This window comes from Hibiscus syriacus, unplaced genomic scaffold (genome assembly GCF_006381635.1).
Source record: "Hibiscus syriacus cultivar Baekdansim isolate YM2019G1 unplaced genomic scaffold, ASM638163v2 tig00116964_pilon, whole genome shotgun sequence".
Taxonomy (NCBI): Eukaryota; Viridiplantae; Streptophyta; class Magnoliopsida; order Malvales; family Malvaceae; genus Hibiscus; species Hibiscus syriacus.
Genome location: NW_024063489.1, coordinates 2,569,808 through 2,591,094, shown reverse-complemented (window position 1 = coordinate 2,591,094; position 21,287 = coordinate 2,569,808). Strand labels below are relative to the sequence as shown.

The 21,287-nt window shown below is 32.1% G+C and overlaps 1 protein-coding gene across 1 annotated transcript; it reads left to right on the top strand.

Moving 5' to 3' along the window:
* The first annotated feature begins 2,327 nt into the window (after positions 1–2,327).
* LOC120190838 (kinesin-like protein KIN-14R) lies at positions 2,328–8,209 on the top strand. The gene is made up of 19 exons (XM_039193873.1): positions 2,328–2,614; positions 2,815–3,116; positions 3,201–3,372; positions 3,455–3,531; positions 3,619–3,802; positions 3,937–4,046; positions 4,139–4,238; positions 4,310–4,396; positions 4,483–4,659; positions 4,986–5,259; positions 5,357–5,518; positions 5,628–5,843; positions 5,924–5,961; positions 6,212–6,375; positions 6,459–6,710; positions 6,808–6,879; positions 7,086–7,160; positions 7,519–7,578; positions 7,673–8,209. Exons 1-19 carry the CDS (start codon positions 2,398–2,400, stop codon positions 8,114–8,116), a joined length of 3,183 nt encoding a protein of 1,060 aa, XP_039049804.1. The 5' UTR covers positions 2,328–2,397; the 3' UTR covers positions 8,117–8,209.
* The last annotated feature ends 13,078 nt before the right edge of the window (positions 8,210–21,287 follow it).

Sequence of the window (21,287 nt, the reverse complement as noted above, 5' to 3'; positions counted from 1 at the left end):
ACCCCCTTTTCCGGTCATCGACGATTGGGTTTTAAAACAGGAGAGCAATCACACATGCAAAAATAAAAAACTCAACGAGGTAAAAAAAAGTACCTTTATTATTTCACTTCGAAATGGTTACAAGCTGCTTGGGTTCACTGTTTTTTCGTTTTCCGAGTATTACTTGGGTATTTTGGTAGCCTATTTCGTGTGTAATCTCCTATGATATCGTGTGTAGTGTTACAAATGGATGTTATTTATACTGAAAAAAATAACTGTTTTTAGACTCCTATTTAAAATAGAACTCTAATGCGTTGTTGTTTGTTGATGATGGCGTTGGCCTCGTGTGCTTTCCTTGCGCCGGAGAACTCGGACTGTTGGAGGTGAGAGTCATACGGCCGTGAGATTCAGGCATGGGATGAGGCGCCGCTTGGAACGCTAGGGTTCTGGAAACCCTAGCTCGCTGGAATGGTTTGCATGCAATTGGTCTTGAGCTGTTTCATTTTCGTGTAATGGGCCTGTAACCTGTAATCCAATGAATAAATAAATATTATATTCTATAATATAGTTTGTAATAATAAAAAAATATATTATAAAAAAACTATATCAATGGACGAAATTTGATGTCTTCAATAAGGACATCTACATTACCCTTTAAAGAGTAATTGTATACTCGTTATCTTAAAATCTTTGTTAAATTTGGTTTAATATATTAAAGGATGAGAATTTTTTTTTGCATATATATATTTTTAAAGAGTATTTAATTTTTCTTTTTTTTTTAATTTCTAATTTCACCAACGATATAATATGATTAGATTATTTTATTATTGTCTCTAAAAATAAAATTATTTATATCACGATCATACTTAAATTTAAAAACTAGTTATGAGATTTTAATAATTAAAGGATAAGAATGAATAATATTTCTATTTAAAAAATAATTATAAATATATATTATTCTAGATAATTTAATTTTTTTCAAAAGGCTATCTAATTACTCATTTATATTTTCACCATTTTGTACGACTTCATTTTGTCCGCATTCTTAAATTATTATGCTTTTCATTTTTATACTTTTAATTTTTTTTACATATATTTTTGAGTAATTTCGGTGAACTACATTTCTTTTAGTGAGGCTCAAAGATAACTAGAACACATAGTATTCAGTGGTTTTGGTGGGCAAAGATGTGTAATTCAAAAGCGGATGGTGGAATGGACCATCTAGCTCAAATTAAGTAAGCCTTTGAATTAAAAAAAAATAATAATAAAATCGACATTCAGATTTAATAAAAAAATAATTTAATCGATCTGTCACGTCATTAATTACAACAGATTATTACATCGATATCATAAACTATCATATTAATATCATAAATTATCACGTTAACATTATAACAGTCAATGTTTGATTTTATTAGTAAAATAATAATATTTAAATATATTCTCAAAAGTTAATATTTAAATATATTATTAGTTTAAAGTTATATATTTAAATATACTTAAATCAATATTTAAATATTGACCATAACTTAAATACTATCAAATTATATTTAAGTTATATTTAAATATAATTATGGATTATAATTAAGCACTATAATGGTCAAGTTATATATTTAAATATACTCAAAAGAATATATTATAGGAAAATGAAGGAGAGTACTCCTAGTGAGTCTATAACCCATAACTTAAAATAATATGAAGGAAATAAAGGAATAACTTGACCAACTAACCAAATATACTTGATCAAAATTATTATATATTTAAATATACTTAAATCAATATCTTCTAATGTTATAATAATAATAATAATAATAATAATAATAATAATAATATAATTAAAATTCAATCAATAATATATATTTTAATTATCAAATTGACAATTTATTATAGTGCTTAATTATAATCTATAATTGTATTTTGAATTTAATTGATATTTTTATCAAATAGTGTATATAAAAATATAAATTAAATATATTTGAATAATTATAATTATTTATATTATATTCATAGTAATCACAATTATTGCTTTTTAAAATATAATTTTCCGCTATTTATTAATAAAATGTTATTTGACAAAGAAAAGTGATTTTGGACCACATGGATCAGACAATTAGTATCAATACTCCGCCCACGAATATGATCCACGACAGGCAGAGGAGCCTAAACCGTAAAGTACTCGAACAAAATAATAACGGTCCATCGAATACAAATTCAAATTCAAAGTTCAAACGCAATTTTAGCAAATTTAAATTTGGAATCAATTAAGGCATTACGACGTTTTGTCTCTTTACTCTTACCACAAACCTTGATAGTTTTCATGGTTAGCATAAAGTCAAAGTAAAAAGAAACAAAAAACCAAGATTTTCAAAAACACGGTTCCACCTTCGAATTCCCTCCCTTTATTATAGGTGTTCTCCAATGGCAGAACCTCAAATCCTTAAATCTCATATTCAAGACTCCAAGTTCCTAAGCCCTAATTCTAGGCCTTGGAGTTTGTATAACCGCGAAGAAGATCCGAATTCTACTATGAATTCTGTGTACGAGAATGAACATCATGAAGATGAAGTGGATTCATCACTCTGCCTTTCTGGTTCAAGATTTATTGAATCTGGTTTGGTAACCTCCGAATTCTCAGGTTTATCTCGTTTTCTTTATTTATAATTTTCAGTCATTTTCCTTTTCTTCAATTCTTGTTTCTTTATTTTGTTGTCGGAGTCTAAAGTTGATGTTTTTTTGGGGTGTCTTTGGTTGCTATGACCAATAATCTCGAATTCTTCGAAATATTTGATAACTATTAAATGTGAAAGCGACTTCCAATGTTCTGTTTTGCTCTAGGCAATGCTGTAATGTTTGTAAATGCTGGAGGAGGGACTTTAATGAAAGAAGGAACTAGCGCAATAGATGTTCGTGGCGATAGCTTTTTTGAAGGAGGGGATGTTTTAAGAACCATTGAAAGCATCGATGATGGTGGTGATATGCCATCCATTTATCAATCAGCTCGTTTTGGAAACTTCACATACCGTTTTAATGATTTCCCCCCGGGGGACTACTTGGTTGATCTTCATTTTGCTGAAATTGTGAACACCAATGGCCCTAAAGGAATGAGAGTTTTTGATGTCTTCATTCAAGAAGACAAGGCAAGTCAAATTTATTACTTTATATAATTTATTTGGTTCTTTTTTGTAGAGGAATTTCGCTGTTCATTTTGGTGAGAATGGCAGGTCTTGTCTGAACTTGATATATACTCTATAGTTGGAGCAAACAAGCCATTGCAAGTGGTTGATATTAGAGTTTCCGTGGGGCAGTGCAAGGAGATTGTTGTAAGATTTGAAGGTGTTTGCGGAAGCCCAATGGTTAACGGGATTTGCATAAAACGGGCAACAGAAATACCTGGTATCTTTTTTCTTTAGGGTTAGCTTTCTATTGCGGATTTTCCCTGAGAGATTTGCTTATTTTCTTATATCTTCTAAACCAGATGAAGCATCTCGAGTGAACTGCGACTATTTTCTATGCAACAATTGTTCTGCTAAAATAGACATTCCATCACCTCAGGTGAGATGGGAACTTTGGATTGAGACCATTTTAAGTACAAAAGTTCTCGCTTACATTACATTGATTTTAAGTTCATATGGTTTGCAGAAGAAACATATGAAAATGAAATCTACATTAAAGTATGAAAAGAAGATAGAAGAGCTGAAGAACCTGTGCCAACTCAAGACAGATGAATGTTATGAAGCTTGGATGTCATTAACAGCTTCAAATAAGCAACTAGAAAAGGTCAGGATGGAACTCGACAACAAATTCTTCCAAAATTTGAATTTAGGTAAGGAGCGTATTAACTGAATGTCTTGATAGAAGAACAATTACATCTGGGTTGCTAAAAGGGGAGGAAAATATAAGAACTGTTCTGTTTGTTAGAAAAACTGAAATTTTTACATCGTGCTAATGTTTATGTAGATCGGGCCTTGGAAAAGCAAGCTGCAAAGTTGAAAGTTGTTTCTACTAAATATGAATGTGATAAGAGGTTATGGGTTTCTTCAATCATTGAGTTGGAAAACAAGATTAAGGTAAACTAAATTCTGTCCAAAACTTGTACAATTTTCTTGACAGACCTAGCGAAACATCAAATAGGTTGTTTCATATTCACTTCCTTCTTCAGACCATAAAGCAAAAGCATTCTCAGCTATCTAATAAGGCTCATGACTGTGCTGATTCAATTCCAGAATTGAACAAGATGATATATGCAATCCAAGCATTGGGTATGTATCACCAAGCAACTATCTTTCTTTTGTAAACACCTCTATATTTTAGTAATCTATTTGAATGGCAGTGGCTCAGTCTGAAGATCTAAAACTGAAGCTCAACGAGGAGCAGGAGCTGAGAAAAAAACTTCATAACCAGATAGAGGAAGCAAAAGGCATGTTGTGATGTTTAAAGTTCACATCAAGTTTTCCATGTTTGTAGTCTAGATTGAACCTAATCCAATCTAATCACAATTTACAGGAAACATTAGAGTGTTCTGTAGGTGCCGCCCATTAAGTAACGATGAGGCTTCAGCTGGGTATACAACAGTTGTAGATTTTAGTGCAGCTAAGGATGGAGATATAGGGATACTTGCAAGCAGCTCCGTGAAGAAAAATTTCAAATTCGATAGAGTTTATACACCCAAGGATGATCAAGGTAAGGACATGTATAGTATATTTTTCCAATAACAACAAATATTTTAGCTTCTCTTCACCCGATCCAAGTTTATGGTATATTTAATAACATAATGAAAGTAAATACTATAATTAGATTTTGTTTATTTTGAGTTACTATTTTGGCAAATTTACCCCAGTGGGTCAGTTTATTTTTTCCTCCGGCTATATTGCCCCCTTCAGAATGATTAATTTCTGACTATGTTTGAAGCCCAAAAAAACGTTTTTTCCAATAGTTCGACCAAATGCTACAGTTGACGATAAGGATAAACAAACATACTTTAACCTGAAGCTTCTTTGTTGTTACAGTTTCGGTGTTTGCAGATGCATCCCCAGTGGTGACTTCGGTTTTAGATGGTTACAATGTCTGTATATTTGCATATGGGCAGACAGGGACAGGGAAGACTTTTACCATGGAAGGTACTGGACAGAATCGAGGAGTCAACTATAGGACTTTAGAGCAGTTGTTTAAAATTGTTGAACAGCGGAAAGAAAATTCTACATACAGTATATCTGTCAGTGTGCTTGAAGTCTACAATGAGCAAATCAGAGACTTGCTTGCAACTGAACCATCATCGAAAAGGTAAATTCAAAATCTTATTCTTATCGTCAATTAGTTTTGGCTTGGTATCTGCTGTGAGTGTAAGAATTGCCTTTGTTTGGTCTGGTTTATTCATTAGGTTGGAGATTAGGCAAGCGTCAGAGGGGTTTCATCATGTTCCTGGGATAGTGGAGGCTAAAGTTGAAAACATTAAGGAGGTTTGGAGTGTGTTACAGTCTGGAAACAATGCAAGAGCTATAGGGTCAAACAATGTGAACGAGCATAGCAGCCGATCTCACTGGTTAGTATTGCCAAGGACTTTCATCAATTTAGTGGCCTTTTCCATATTAACCATTTTTCGTTTTTTTTTCTAGTTATTTGAGGCTCGGATATATGTATTGTTTTTGCAGCATGCTCTGCATATTGGTTAGAGCAAAGAATTTGATCAGCGGTGGGTACACCAAAAGCAAACTATGGCTTGTGGATTTGGCCGGTAGTGAAAGGCTAGCAAAAACAGAGGTGCAAGGAGATCGGCTTAAGGAAGCCCAAAATATTAACAGATCACTCTCTGCTTTAGGAGATGTGATTTCGGCTTTGGCAAACAAAAGCAGCCACATACCATATAGGTTTGCTGCTTATCTCATTGTATGCCAGATGTACGTCACCGGTTTTGAGTACTCAGATTTTATCTCCTTGGTTTTTGCAGGAATTCCAAGCTCACGCACCTCCTTCAAGATTCGTTAGGTAAACTATCACATGGAAGGAGGTTCTCATTTGAATATCCTATTAGTCAACTGTGAAAAATTCAAACAAAAAGAATCTTGTGCCTTTGTATATATGAACACATTTAGAAAAATGCTAAGAGTTAAGCAATGCTTTAAATATAGAATATGGTGCCGTTATCAATGATGACGGGCTACTGATTTGTTATTATATGAAGGAAACAAAAGCATTCTCTCTACCGTTCTTAAAAGCCTTTACTAACCTGCTGCAGGCGGTGACTCCAAAACCTTGATGTTTGTACAAATCAGCCCTTTGGAGCAGGACATAGGTGAGACCCTAAGTTCGTTAAATTTTGCAAGTCGGGTTCGAGGAGTGGAATTGGGTCCAGTAAGGAAACAGGTTGACACGGCTGAGCTTCAAAAGTTGAAACACATGGTAAGCTAATTATTTTATGTACATAATTTAACGCAGAACAATAATGTGCCGATTCGCCTTATCTTCCTGTTGAACTATTGAAGCTTGACAAGGCCAAGCAAGAACTGAGATCAAAAGATGATGCTTTAAGAAAGTCAATGGAGAACTTTCACAACTTAGAGGGTAAAGCCAAAGATAGTGCACAGCTTTGCAAAACCCAAGAAGAAAAGCTCAATGAACTTGAACACCAGCTTTCATCCAAGACGGAGTTTTGTAGACAAATAGAGAGGCAGTTGTGGCAACTTTCAGAAAGAATGATGGAAAAGGAAGAAATTTGCTCAAATTTTCAGCTAAAGGTTGATTGTAAACTGAGAAAACATGTTTTCTATCCTTGTACTTTGTTTTTCCTTCTAATTAACCATATGCCATGTTTGGCTTCTATCTTTACCATAGGTCGAGGAGCTCGAGAACAAACTGAAAGAGCATGTTCAGAATCAGACGGCATCCTTGCCTCTACAGAGAAAGGTTTTTCCGTTGAATGAACTCTGACATTTTAACTTTGTCGAGTTTAAGTCATTAAATTTGATGCACAATGTTGAATATACGGAGAAGTTGGCATCGATACTAAGTACCATTAGGTGACCACTGGATGAGAAAGCTTCATTGGAGAAAAGAAAAAGTCACAAAGATTAGTTCACTTTTAAATTCATTTGATTGGATAACTTTTACAGGTCATGGAACTTGAAAGCATTTTGAAAGAGAGAACACAGGAGTTTGAACTTCATTCAGGGACGCTACAACAAAAGGTAATAGTAACTAATGAAAATGATTACTTCTTTCCTTTTGTGAGATTTCTTGATTTACCAATAAAAGAGCATTTGATAATTGACATCTAAAGCAAATACCCACTTGGCCTTTTGACATTGGTTTTTAATTCAGCAACTAGTGGTAAATGATGTTATGTCATCCCATTAGATTGACAAAATGCCAGTTTCTTTCTGGAAAATTTTTATTATGGCGAGTTTAGTCTGAAAAGAAAAGTTGTTGAAGGAATCAAATTTGGTAATTCACTGGTAACACAAATGATCTTAGAAACCTCCATTTTTTTTTGTATATTAGCCCATTATTACTCTCAGGATGTGTGATATGATTCTACTGATACAGGTTAAAGAACTCGAAAGCAAGTTGAGAATGGAAAGAGAAAGTGGAGGATCAAAACAAAAGGTTCTTTTTACTATCTTTCAAAGTTTGGACTTTGGAATTAAAGTTTTGGGATCCTACAGCCAAAAAAACTAAACCCTTCTTTGTGAAATTTTAGGGTAATGAACTTGAACAAAAATGGAGACAACACCAGGAAGAGATTATGCGACCGGGAATATCATATTCTGCGGAGAAATTACAAGTCACACCCAAGAAAACCATATATGGCATTGATCCTCCAAGTCTAAGGAGCTTAAACTCTAATGGGAGCAGGATAAAAGAGGAGGGATCTCACTTGTTGAAAGGAACAGAATCCCTTAGAGAGTTAAGAAGGAAAAAACAGGTACAAAGCAAAGGGACTGAGAACAATTCATTACTAACATCTTCTCTGCTCGAAAAGAAGGTGTCGAGTGAATCAAAGCACTACTCAACTAGAGCATTGGCTAGGAATGCAAAATCAGTCAACACTGTTGAAAAAGGCTTATCCAGCAACAAAATCAACCTGGATCAGCGTAGGGGGCCTAGAGATAGCGGCAATAAGTTGAAAATGTGGTTAAGATAACCGAGATCATGCTCCTTTTCTTTCCTTTTTCTTAGGTGGCTCATCACAGTTTTACTTGACCAAAACATGAAGGCTTATCACAGTTTTATTTTTCCTAATGTAGGAACAAGTGATTATTCTCACGTATATTTTGTGATATGAATGATTTTTTGAGAGAATAGAACTCCGTTTTAAGAGCGAGAATTTTAGAAATGAAATGTATTATTAAAAAACATTAATTGATAAATAAGTATCCCTTTAAAAAAAAATCCGTTTTAAGAGAGAGAATCTTCTTTCCATTTCTCTCCCTTTTTCTTTCTTCTCTTAATTTCCTAAAAGAAATAGATAAATGAAAATAAAAAAATTACATCATATATTCATCAAATAATTTTTTTAATACCTTTACAATTTTTACCTTAAAATAAGAACATAAAAAAATTCTAACAAAAAACACTTTATGCGCTTAAAAATTTAATTTAAATTTCTAATTTATTAATTAAATATTAAAAAAAAACAAAATTCACCTCAGAAACTATTATTATTTGATTTTGGAAAAATAAATTCATTTAGTTCGTTTGTATCATTTTATTGGAAGTCTTAAACAAAATCATATGCCACAACTGCTGCTCAATTTATAAACAAACCACATATTTCTTCTCAATTTACAAACACACCGCATATCCCATTTTAAATGATCCACGGTGCCCTTATAACTATTGTCACAAAACATACCCTAAAATAATAACGTTAATAACATTAAACAGCTATATTGACCGGGGGAAAATTAAACTCTTAAATATAAAATTGTGCATTAATTTTTGGATCCTGGTGCAGTGATCTTCTGTTATTTTACAAAACGCGCTGAGATTAAAGGGATTGTCTAAAGCCTAAGCTCCTCAACCAACTGAACTCGTTTGACAATTTGCAAATCAAATAACAAAAAGGTAAAGATAAAACTTACCAAAAATAGTAATAAAAAATTTACTTAATGCAATTATTGTTCAACTTATAAAGTAATAAAAGGACCAAATTGCATGTAAGACCACCGGGAAAGAAGCCAACAATGTGATGAATCATTAGAGACCCTCTACTACAAAGGCAGGCAAATCTAGAAAGTAGAAGAAATGGGGTGAACGAAAAAGATGGCAAAATTTAAACTGCCAGAGCAATTCCAATGGCCAATATGTGACTACAACATATAAACATGTACTAATTCAACGTTAGCCTAGCCCCTTATTTACAATGATGGCCCCAATTACTGCTTCGAATCTTAACCGAATCCAAACCCTTCATTGGCTTCATGAATTGCAAGAAGCAATCTCTCTTCTAGATGTTCCTTAGAAGGATACTCGGGTAAATCCAATTGATTGAAACTGCATTAATCACAAGGAAATGCTTCTTATTAATGATAGAATGATCTAAAGATGCAAATTGCATGCAAATGACTACTGGCAAATATGTCGCATTACCAGGTATGAGCAGAAGGCAAATGATCAGGGCTGCCATATGCTTTGTGTATCTGAAACTTCTGAGAACCTGAAATCCCTTGAAGTGCACTAAAGCCTTCTAAAGGCACCTGTAAAATTATAACGAGCAACAATTGCCATTTGAGGTCGATTATGAATCAACAGCTATTAGTATCATCATTCATCATATTGAAACATAATTTAAGGTTGGTGATTGTAATAACCCCTGTTGGTTTATAATTTGTATTTAAGGTTGGTGATTGCAACAATTGCCATTTGAGGTCAATTATGAATCAACAATTGCCACTTGAACTAACCCCTATTGATTTATAATTTGTATTTAAGGTTGGTGATTGTATTTTTGAACAATATTATTTTTAAGATTTTCTTTTAAATAATTTAGGGTGAATACGAGCTAATATCTTTTCAAAGGCTCTCAGTCATTTTACATTACACGCTCATAATTTCTGCATACTAAATGTTCCAACTCAGAACTTTAAAGAATAACAATAATTTCTTAACCATTGTGATCAATTGATCCGTACAATTTTAAGATTTAGGTTTGAAAGACTTGTTAATAATAAATATAACTATTTGTATATATAAGTATATCATATTGAAACATAAAATGATGCTAAGTCAATAACAATTTCAAGGTGGGTTTAGAAAGTTGTTATGTAAATTAATTTATGAGTTCTATTGAATTGAATGTAGTTGAAGACTCTCAAATACACTCTTTATTTTCTTCAGAAAAAATATGAGAATTTATTTAATTACATGAGTAATTATACTTTTTAAACTTTATAGTTAATATTATTTTAAAATTTAAATTTATATAATTTTGTAATTACAAATTGTAATATCAAATATAATATATACCATTAAGATGCAATGATATTCTACTAATTTTTGAAAGAAACACTTCAAAAAAATATGAGCTAAAATGACCATTTAAGTGAATATTAGAGTCTAATTTTAATATTATAATTAATATTTTCTATTTAAAATTTGATGTATTTTTTAGATATGTTGTTAAGCGTAATAAAAATATAATTTACAAGTAAATCGATTTATTTTTATCCATTCTTACACTTTAAATATTTTCATTACTTATAACGAAACTTCTCTTCTTCTTTTTCTCTAGATTTTGTTTAGTTGATTGTTCAATATTTTAGTAAATAGTTTTGCCTAATCTCTTGTATAAAAACGGGAGTAATATCATTATAATCCTCCTATTAAGAACTCAACAAAATTGATATATATATAAACGCATGGCGTTGTTTGGTACCAAAGCATGTCCGGTCACAAAGAACGTGCTTTGTTTTCACACTGACAAACATGGACTTAAATTAAGACTTGAGAAAATGACCGAACAAGTGCTAAAACATCGAATATATTATTTTGATGAAAATTTCGTCCATCTTTTGTTTATCTTTTCGGTTGGTCTGTTTTGTGGGTACTTCTCCTCTGCGACGTCTAAAAATAGGTTAAAAAAACGGCATGATCGGTTAAAGAAGTGATCGGTTAAAATTTAGACCGGTTATGTGATATCATTTAATCGGAAATATTATCAAACACAATAACATATTAGGTAGCGCTTATATAATAAAATATGCACTTATATAATAAAATATGCATTTAACCGGAAATATTATTAAGTACAATAACATATTAGGTAGCGCTTATATAATGTAATATGTATCGCTTATATTGACCTATTTTCTCATAAAACCGATAAATTTCAACCGGTTACATTGTAAATTGACCTATTACATTATAATTATCGGTTTCGAAGTTTTTGGTATCGATACAATTTTAAATGTATCAACATTTTATGCGTGCATCTGTTTGTGCTTTCATTTTGGAAAAAAAGTATCGACACATATTTAAAGAGTGTCGATACATAATGTAGACATATTTGCTAATTAACCAGTATATTTTTACCGGTTACAATGTAACCTGTTAATAATTATCGGTTTCATTGTATTGGGATCGATACTTTTTATAAATTTATCGACAATTTATGCGTACACCTCGTCTGGACAAGTGTATCGACACAAATTTAAAAAGTGTCGATACTTTATGTTGACCTATTTTCTCATATTTTTAGCTGTTATATTGTTATCGATCGATACATTTTCATAAAGTGTCGACACTTTTTAGGCGCTATAACTTCTTCTCTTTTAAATTCAGAAAGTGTCGATACTTGTATTAAATTATCGACACTTTCAACATAGTCGGTAGCGTTTTACCGGTTTTGTCATTTTGAGACCGATTTTGTCATATTTTTACCTGTTATATTGTTATGGATCGATATATTTTTATAGACACTTTATAGGCGCTATAACTTCTTCTCTTTTAAATTCCAAAAGTGTCGATACTTATATTAAAATATCGACACTTTCAACATATTCGGTAGTTATTTATCTGTTTTGTCATATTTTTAGTTGTTTTTATTGTTATGGATCGATACATTTTCATAAAGTGTCGACACTTTTTAGGCGCTATAACTTCTTCTCTTTTAAATTTAGAAAGTGTCGATACTTATATTAAATTATCGACACTTTCAACATATCCGGTATCGTTTTACCGGTTTTGTCATTTTAAGACCGATTTTGTCATATTTTTACGTGTAATATTGTTATAGATCGATATATTTTTTCAAAGTATCGACACTTTTTAGGCGCTATAACTTCTTCTCTTTTTATTTCCAAAAGTGTCGATACTTATATTAAAGTATCGACACTGTCAACATATTCGGTAGTTATTTACCTGTTTTGTCATTTTGAGACCGGTTTTGTCATATTTTTAGCTGTTATGTTGTTATATATCGATACATTTTCATAAAGTGTCGACATTTTTTAGGCGCTATAACTTATTCTCTTTTAAATTCAGAGAGTGTCGATACTTATATTAAATTATCGACACTTTCAACATATCCAATAGTGCTTATATAATGTAATAGGTAGCGCTTATATAATAAAATAGGCATTTAACCGGAAATATTATCAAGTACAATAACATATTAGGTAGTGCTTATATAATGTAATAGGTAGCGCTTATATTAACCTATTTTCTCATAAAACCAATAAATTTCAACTGGTTACATTGTAAATTGACCTGCTACATTATAATTATCGGTTTCGATGTTTTTGGGATCAACACAATTTTAAATGTATCGACATTTTATGCATGCACCTGTTTGTGCTTTCATTTTGGAAAAAAAATATCGACACATATTTAAAGAGCGTCGATACATAATATAGACATATTTGCTAATTAACCGGTATATTTTTACCGGTTACATTGTAACCTGTTAATAATTATCGGTTTCATTGTATTGGGATCGATACTTTTTATAAATGTATCGAAAGTTTATGCGTACACCTCGTCTGGGCAAGTGTATCGTCACAAATTTAAAAAGTGTCGATACTTTATGTTGACCTATTCGTCATTAACCCGATATATTTCTACCGGTTACATTGTAAATGTATCGACACTTTATGTGTGTCTGTCGTTTGGCCATTCATTCTAGACAATAAGTATCGACATAAATTATAATAGTATCGATACGTTATGTTGACTTGTTTTATAATTAACCGGTATATGTATACTAGTTACATTGTTAATTTACCTATTAGATTATAATTATTTGTTTCGATGTTTTTGAGGTCGATACTTTTGGAAAATGTATCGACACATATGTTTACATATGTATCGAAACAAATCTTTGTGTTTACTAATTTTGTCATTAAAAAGTATATTTTAACCACCTATATTGTAATTTTACCTATTACTTTAAAGTTATTGAATGTTGTAGTTATTGTACATACCTGAATATATCCTGTAAATTTAATGTTGTACTCACCCTTCAACTACCACTACCAATACCACATTCTATTGAAAGCACCACTGAAAACATGTTGTTCAATGAACCTTTACTTACATCTCCATCAACTCCTGTTGGGACCACTGAAATTGCATAACAAAATTTTTTCCATGGATCATACTGATGTAGACAATGTTAAGCCAACCGATGAATGCCATGAAGAATATAATGTTGATGAATATGACATAATGGTTGGTAAGCTCTTCTCTTCACGTGATCAAGCTTGATACTTTTACAAGGGATTCACACGGGAACATGGGTTTAGTGCACATCGGGGAACAACACGGCTTGACATGGAAGGGAATGTGAAGACACAAGAATTTTGTTGTTCGAAAGAAGGGTTTCGAGAATCAAAAGTTAATACCGTTGATCGTCAACGTGCTCATACGTCAATCACAAGAACAAGATGCAAGGCTAGAATCATAGTTACAACAACGAATAAAAACGATCAGTGGGTTATAAGTAAGTCTTATCAGAAACATAATCATGCATTGTGCACACCTACTATGACACCATTTATGCGTTCTAATAGAGCTGTAAGTAAGGCTGATATCGATGAGGCAACATCATTGAAAGAGGTCGGTGTTGGCACGTCACAAGTAATGAACTATTTAACGCAGAAGGCAGGGGCTATCATAATGTTGGATTTACACATAAAGACCTCTACAATGTACTTCAAAGAGGTAAAGCAAAGGAAATCGTCGATGGTGATGTGAATGCGCTTATTGCTTACTTTGATTATAAGAAACATGATGATCCCAGGTTTTTCGTGACATACTCGGTAGACGAACCAGGGGCGTTGTATAATCTTATTTGGTCAGATTCTACATCGAGATCATATTACATATGCTTCGGTGATGTAATTGCGTTTGACATAACGTACAAAGATAATTTGTATGGTCGACCAATTATGCCTATTGTCGGTGTCAATCATCACCATAACTAGAGCTGGGTATATGAGCTAAGGCCCGCGGGCTACCCGTTTAACCCGCGACCCGTGCGGGCTTCGGGCCTAAAAAATTGAAGACCGTTTAAATTGCGGGCTTTTTAGCCCGGACCGTTAAACCCACGAGTTTAATGGGTATAACCGCGGGCTACCCGTTAAACCCGCTAAAGCCCGCTTAATTTAAAATTTATAAAATTTTAGAAAAAATAAACTTAAAGAATTTTATAGAAAAAGAAAATAAATTAATTATAAATATGATGTTACTTATAACTATTGTAGTTCTTAAATTTATTAGGGTGTTTGTCATAATTTTACCGTTGCTTGATATTTTTTTCATTTAAATATACATCATTATCATTTTGGTATTTAAAGTTTTTTTATTTAATTATGACCTTTATTTTTTTCATGAAGTATGTTATCCATTTTGTTCTTTAATTATAAAAAGTCACGTGATATTCTAATAATATATCACATGACACGTAATATTTGGATTAAAAATAAAAAAGAAAAGTAAAATAAAAAATTAAAAATATACTTTTCAACTTTTAAAGACTTTTACAAAATAAATATATTTTAACAAATTAATACTTATATTTTATCAATTTTAGTATAATTGTATCTTTCAAATTTGCTCTTATACTGTAAGTATTTTATTTTATATTTTCATATTATGTTTTAGTATTTCTCTAAAGTATCCATAAAATACAATTATTAGAAACACTTGACAACTTTCTTGCTAGATTTGTATAATGTTTGACTTTGTTAAATTTTTAAGTTTGAATTTCTACTTTCAGACACTTCTGTGTATTCATATTATAGCCTTGAATAATTGTGTTTTATAAAAGTATAATGTGGTTATTGTTTTATTTGTTTTTTAATTTGGTGATATAAGTGAATATTGTTTTTTTAATTTGAGTTTAAGTAATTATATCATTATTATATATATATATATATTAATGATTAAAAAATTAAAAAAAATTATTTTATAATCATTTCCGGCTATTTAAAATAAAATTTAAATATTATTTATTATTTTGACAGTGCTACCTTCCTTTTCAAGTTGCTCGATCATTTTTTAAAGGTGTAGTAAGTTAAAACATTATTTTTTATTGTATTTAAAGCATTTAAAATTATTTTTATTAAACGGGCCGCGGGTAAGCCCGTTTAGCCCGCGGGTTAAATGGACGGGCCGCGGGCCTTAAAATTCAAAACCGTTTATGAATGCGGGCTTTTTAGCCCGCACCGTTTAAGCCCGCACCGTCAAAACCCGCGGGCTAAACGGGCGGGTAGCCCGTATACCCACCTCTAACCATAACACAATTGTGTTTTCTATTGCCATAATCGCTGACGAGACGTCCCAATCTTTCGAGTGGGTGCTACATAATTTTTTAGAAGCCATGATGAATAAATCGCCTATTTCAGTTGTCACCGATGGGGATAGGGCAATGCATAGGGCTATCAAATATGTTATCCCTGATGCTAAGCATATATTATGTTCTTGGCATCTTTCTCGCAATGCACAAGCTAACATTGGTGACCCAAAATTTACAGCAGCATTCTCAAAATGCATGGCTTCCTGGTGGACAACCAATGAATTTGATATTCAATGGTGTTCAGTTGTTTCAGAATTCAATGTCGAAAATCATCCATGGGTGATTGAGAAGGGAAATACTCGGCACTTATGGGCACAAGCATATCTAACCAGTTATTTCTTTGCTAATATTCGCTCAACACAAATGTGCGAGTCTATGAATGCTTCAGTTGCAATTGCATTGAAACACAAGAAGACTTATTTAGATGTTGTTCGTGCAATTGAAGATGGAATTAGTAGAATGCGTCTGAACAAGTTGAAAGCAGATTACTTAAGTTCCCAGACGAAGCCCTTCTAGATCACAAAACTGGTTGAGTTTGAAAGTCATGCTTCTGAGATTTTTACGCGCGAATCTTTTCATGCATTCCAAGAAGAACTTCAACGGGAGACATTGTACCAGATTCAAGAAGAGATTCAGTCCTTGTCAGATGAATGTCAATATTTTTATTTGAAAAAGTACAAAGAAAAAATAGGACATTTGAAATTAGTTTTGATTCTCGTAAGGAAACCCTAAATTGCTCATACAAAAAGATTAAGACCGTTGGACTTCCATATCGCTATCAACTTCACGTTTTGAAACACTTGGATTACACATATTTTCCCAAGTCTCTGATTCAAAGTAGGTGGACTAAGGATGCGAAGGCCTTTGCACCCAGTTTTTTTGATTTGAATGTGCCTCTAGAAATAATGCAAATTGCAAGGTTTGCTTCTCTATGTGCAACATCAAGTATATTATGCTACGCTGCATCAAAGACAGACGCGTCTTTCAAAATCGCAAGAGATGAGATGAAAAGACTAACAGAAGAATTTGAGAACTCGTTTGGTTTGAATGATTCAGTCAATCGGAGCAGTGTATTAAACAATGTTCGAGACCCTCAACGGAAGCTACACAAGCGAAAAGAAGTAACAAAGAACAAGGTCGAGAAGAAAATTAGGCGATGTGGGTTCTGCAATGGTGAGGGATATAACAAACTAACATGTCCTCAAGTCAAGTTGGGTTTGAATACAAGCACACAGTCTACTTCAACTGATTTTTTTGAAGACAGAATGGAATGGTTATTCAGTCCAACACATGATGTTAGAGACATTTGGAATAATGCAGAGAACGGTCTCCATATATCATAAGTATCAACATGACTCCTACTGTGTATAAGAAACATGTACAACAACCTATTGTTATTGCTAACTTTTCTCATCTCATACATAATTAAATTCACATTCAAATTGTTAGTACGTTAAGTATTATAAACCACAACATTCAATCTATGACTTTTAACAATTTAACCGCAAACTTATTTTTAATTCCACTTACAAAATCACCAGTTACCCCTCTAGATCCGATCGTTTCCATCTGCCATCAACTTCAGATTATCCAGGTTAATCATGTTGACTGCATAGCCAATAAAACCTAGGGGTCCAAATGGTCAGCTAGGAATTGGTAAAGCAAGTTTCCTTTGGGGTTTAAGGACTGAATCCCTCCAACGTAAGGAGTTCATGTTTGAAGATTACAACTATATTCGTATAAAATTAAAAACGATTCTTCAACAACTGAATACAACTATTTAATGTAATGTTCAATCATGTACTTCTTACTTTGTAGGGGTTCAGTCCCTAAACCCTCAAAGAAAGCTTGTCTTACCAATTCCTATCTTACCATTTAGACCCTGAAAGGGTGTTTTATTGGCTATGCAGTCAACATGATTATGAGCTTCCTTCATCATTTTGCATTCAGTCAGAATGTAGAGATTTGAAATTTGTAATCAATTAAAAGTTCTTAAAAACTTGAATCCAATTACCATTTCAAGAACAATTACATGAATACATTGATACTTACTGGTCGCTATCGATTTTCTTCAATGTTGATACACTGGGCTCCCTCCATTTGAAGGTCATCACCGTCGGAGTGGAAGAGTTCTCTGTCTTTAGGGTTTTTCGATTTGAGTTTTGTATAAAAATAATGAAGGGAAAAAAACACGCGTAATTTTAAAAAGTGTCGACACGAATTTAAAAAGTGTCGACACATTATGTTGACCTATTTTCTATTTATACCGGTAAATTTCAACCGGTTACATTATAAATTGACCTATTACATTATAATTTCCGGTCTCGATGTATTTGGGTCGATACTTTTTATAAATGTATCGAAACTTTATGCGTGGACATCAGTTGACATTAATTATGGACATAAGTATCGGCAAAAATGTAAAAAGTATCAATACATTATGTAGACCTATTTGCTCATAAAACCGGTTACATTGTACAGTGACCTATTACATTATAATTTTTGGTCTCGATGTATTTGGGGTCGATACTTTTAATAAATGTATCGACACTTTAAGCGTGCACATAGTTTGGGAATTTATTATGGATAAAAAGTATCGACACAAATAAATAAAGTGTCGATACATTATTTAGACATATTTTTCTCATAAAACCGGTAAATTTAAACCGATTACATTGTTAATTTACATATTACATTATAATTATGGGTTTCGATGTTTTTGGGATCGACACTTGTTATAAATGTATCGAAACTTTGTTGTGCACTTGGTTTTTAAAATACACTCTGGACAAAAAGTATCGACACTTGTTGGATTTGTGTCGATACTTTATGTATACATGTTTTCTCATAAATCGATATATTTAGATCGGTTACATTGTTAATTTACCTATTACATTATAATTATGGGTTTCGATGTTTTTGGGATCGACACTTGTTATAAATGTATCGACACTTTGTTGTGCACTTGGTTTTTAAAATACACTCTGGACAAAAAGTATCGATACTTGTTTCATTTATGTCGATACTTTATGTATACCTGTTTTCTCATAAACCGGTATATTTAGACCGGTTACATTGTTAATTTACCTATTACATTATAATTATGAGTTTCGATGTTTTTGGGATTGACACTTGTTATAAATGTATCGACACTTTGTTGTGCACTTGGTTTTTAAAATACACGCTGGACAAAAAGTATCGACACTTATTGTATTTATGTCGATACTTTATGTATACATGTTTTCTCAAAAACCAGTATATTTAGGCCGGTTATATTGTTATTTTACCTATTACATTATATCTATGTGTTTCGATGTTTTTAGTATCGACACTTGTTATAAATGTATCGACACTTTTTAGTGCACTTGGTTTATAAAATACACGCTGGACAAAAAGTATCGACACTTATTGTATTTGTGTCGATACTTTATGTATACTGTTTTCTCAAAAACCAGTATATTTAGGTCGGTTACATTGTTATTTTACCTATTACATTATATCTATGTGTTTCGATGTTTTTAGTATCGACACTTGTTATAAATTTATCAACACTTTTTTCGTGCACTTGGTTTGGAAATACATTATGGACAACATGTATCGACACGAATGAATAAAACAAATTTATTATGCACATTATCACTAGTGTTGATATTTGAAAAAGGTAAGTTGTTACCTTAGAAATGGAATTTGATGTTTTCTCCCGATGCATCCATTGAGTAAGTTGTTTTTTGGATGGATGAAATTTTGGTTTAGGGCTAATATTTATAGTGGAGCCGAAATTTACATTTAAATTCAAACTCAAACTCAAATTGAAATTTAAATTCAAACTCTAATTATAAATAAAATGAAAATGAAATGCCATGTTAAATTGAACATAGAAATTGCATAATTGATTCATACTGTTCAATTAACATGTGTTATGAACCATAAAGCCTATAAAAGACAATATTGATTCAGTACAAAGCTGAGTTATGAGTTGATGGGGTTGTCACACTTGTCACATGAAAGAGATAGATAGACCCATCCAAATAGAATATTTACTGTATAAGTCACATGTTATAATGTAATATTCATATTAAAAGACACAGTTACTGTGTTATATGATTTAGTTTTTTTGAATGGAATGAAAATATACACACAATATAACCAAACCAAAACATACACACACAATAAATTTATAGATAACAATGTTCAAATAATGTACCTACAACGAAATTAATCTGATAGAAAATGATTATCGCTAACGAAGTCCGGAACATTAGGCACCTTCAACAAATTTTCTAAATACTCGCGTATTTTCCCACCTTTTGCTGAGGACATAAATAAATAATTTCAATTATCAAACTAATCAGGTGCAATTTTACTAACAAGAAACTATTTTTTTTTGATAAGGAACAAGAAACTAAATGAGCATAATCAGGAATAAATTTGTGTCATACTTAGAGCATCGTCGTCCAAATGGGAAACAACGTCGAAAGAATGTGGACATATGTAATTGTTTATCTAATAAAAAACATAAATTGTTAATCAATCAATCTATGAACAATTGTTTAACTATGAAAATATGGCATGAATGTAACTTACCAGATTATGAATCATTTTTCACGGTGAATCATCGACCAACAGTGTATTTAGGGCGTTAAAATCAGTAAACTCTTTCCAAACATCATTGAGATCATTACAGTAGGTAAACTTATCTTCTGTTTTGCACTTACTTTGATCCTGTTTACAAACAGTAGAACATAAATATGTAGGAATCTTAGACAAATTAAAGTTAGCAAATTGTAATGACAATCATCTTACCCAAACAAATAGAAAGTGGTCAGAGAACAAACGTAGTTTATCAAGTACACGGTCCATGTTATGCCTGAGATTGTAATCAAGTTTGAATGTTAACATTTAATTGTATATTAACGATTTTGGCTATAGTAATTTGAATTGCTCAATAGTTCTAACCTCATCTTGGATGACCAAATGACAACAACAAAATTCTGTAAACAAAATTGCATAAATTCATATAATCCATTTCTGAGGATAACATCTGCAACATGAAGAAAATGAGATTAAAGTTGTACGCTTATATGTTAAAATAATGGATACTAATTAACATAATTGAAATCTTCTGGATGTCTTGGGATGTAGGCAAGGACACCATTGACATAAAAAATTACTAGTTTTCTTGCAGACGGCGTTGAAGACACGATATACTTGTTTGGATCATCATCATCTTCATCGTCATCTTTATTGACCGCTTGGTTGTCCACATCTGTTAAAAGAAAATAAAATACATTTCAGAACGTGTAAATGTTTATAAACTTAAATAATTAATTACCTAACTCGTTTGATGTCGTTGTCGTAATTCGTCACACAACATGGAGACTTCATCGCGCAATGATGAAATATCGGCTCACATTCCGCTCATAAGGGAATCAATATTCTCCCAAAAATTGACCATGTATTCCATCACTGTCGTAATTGTGACATCCTGTCCAACTTGAGCTTCTGGAGCTGCTGCAGC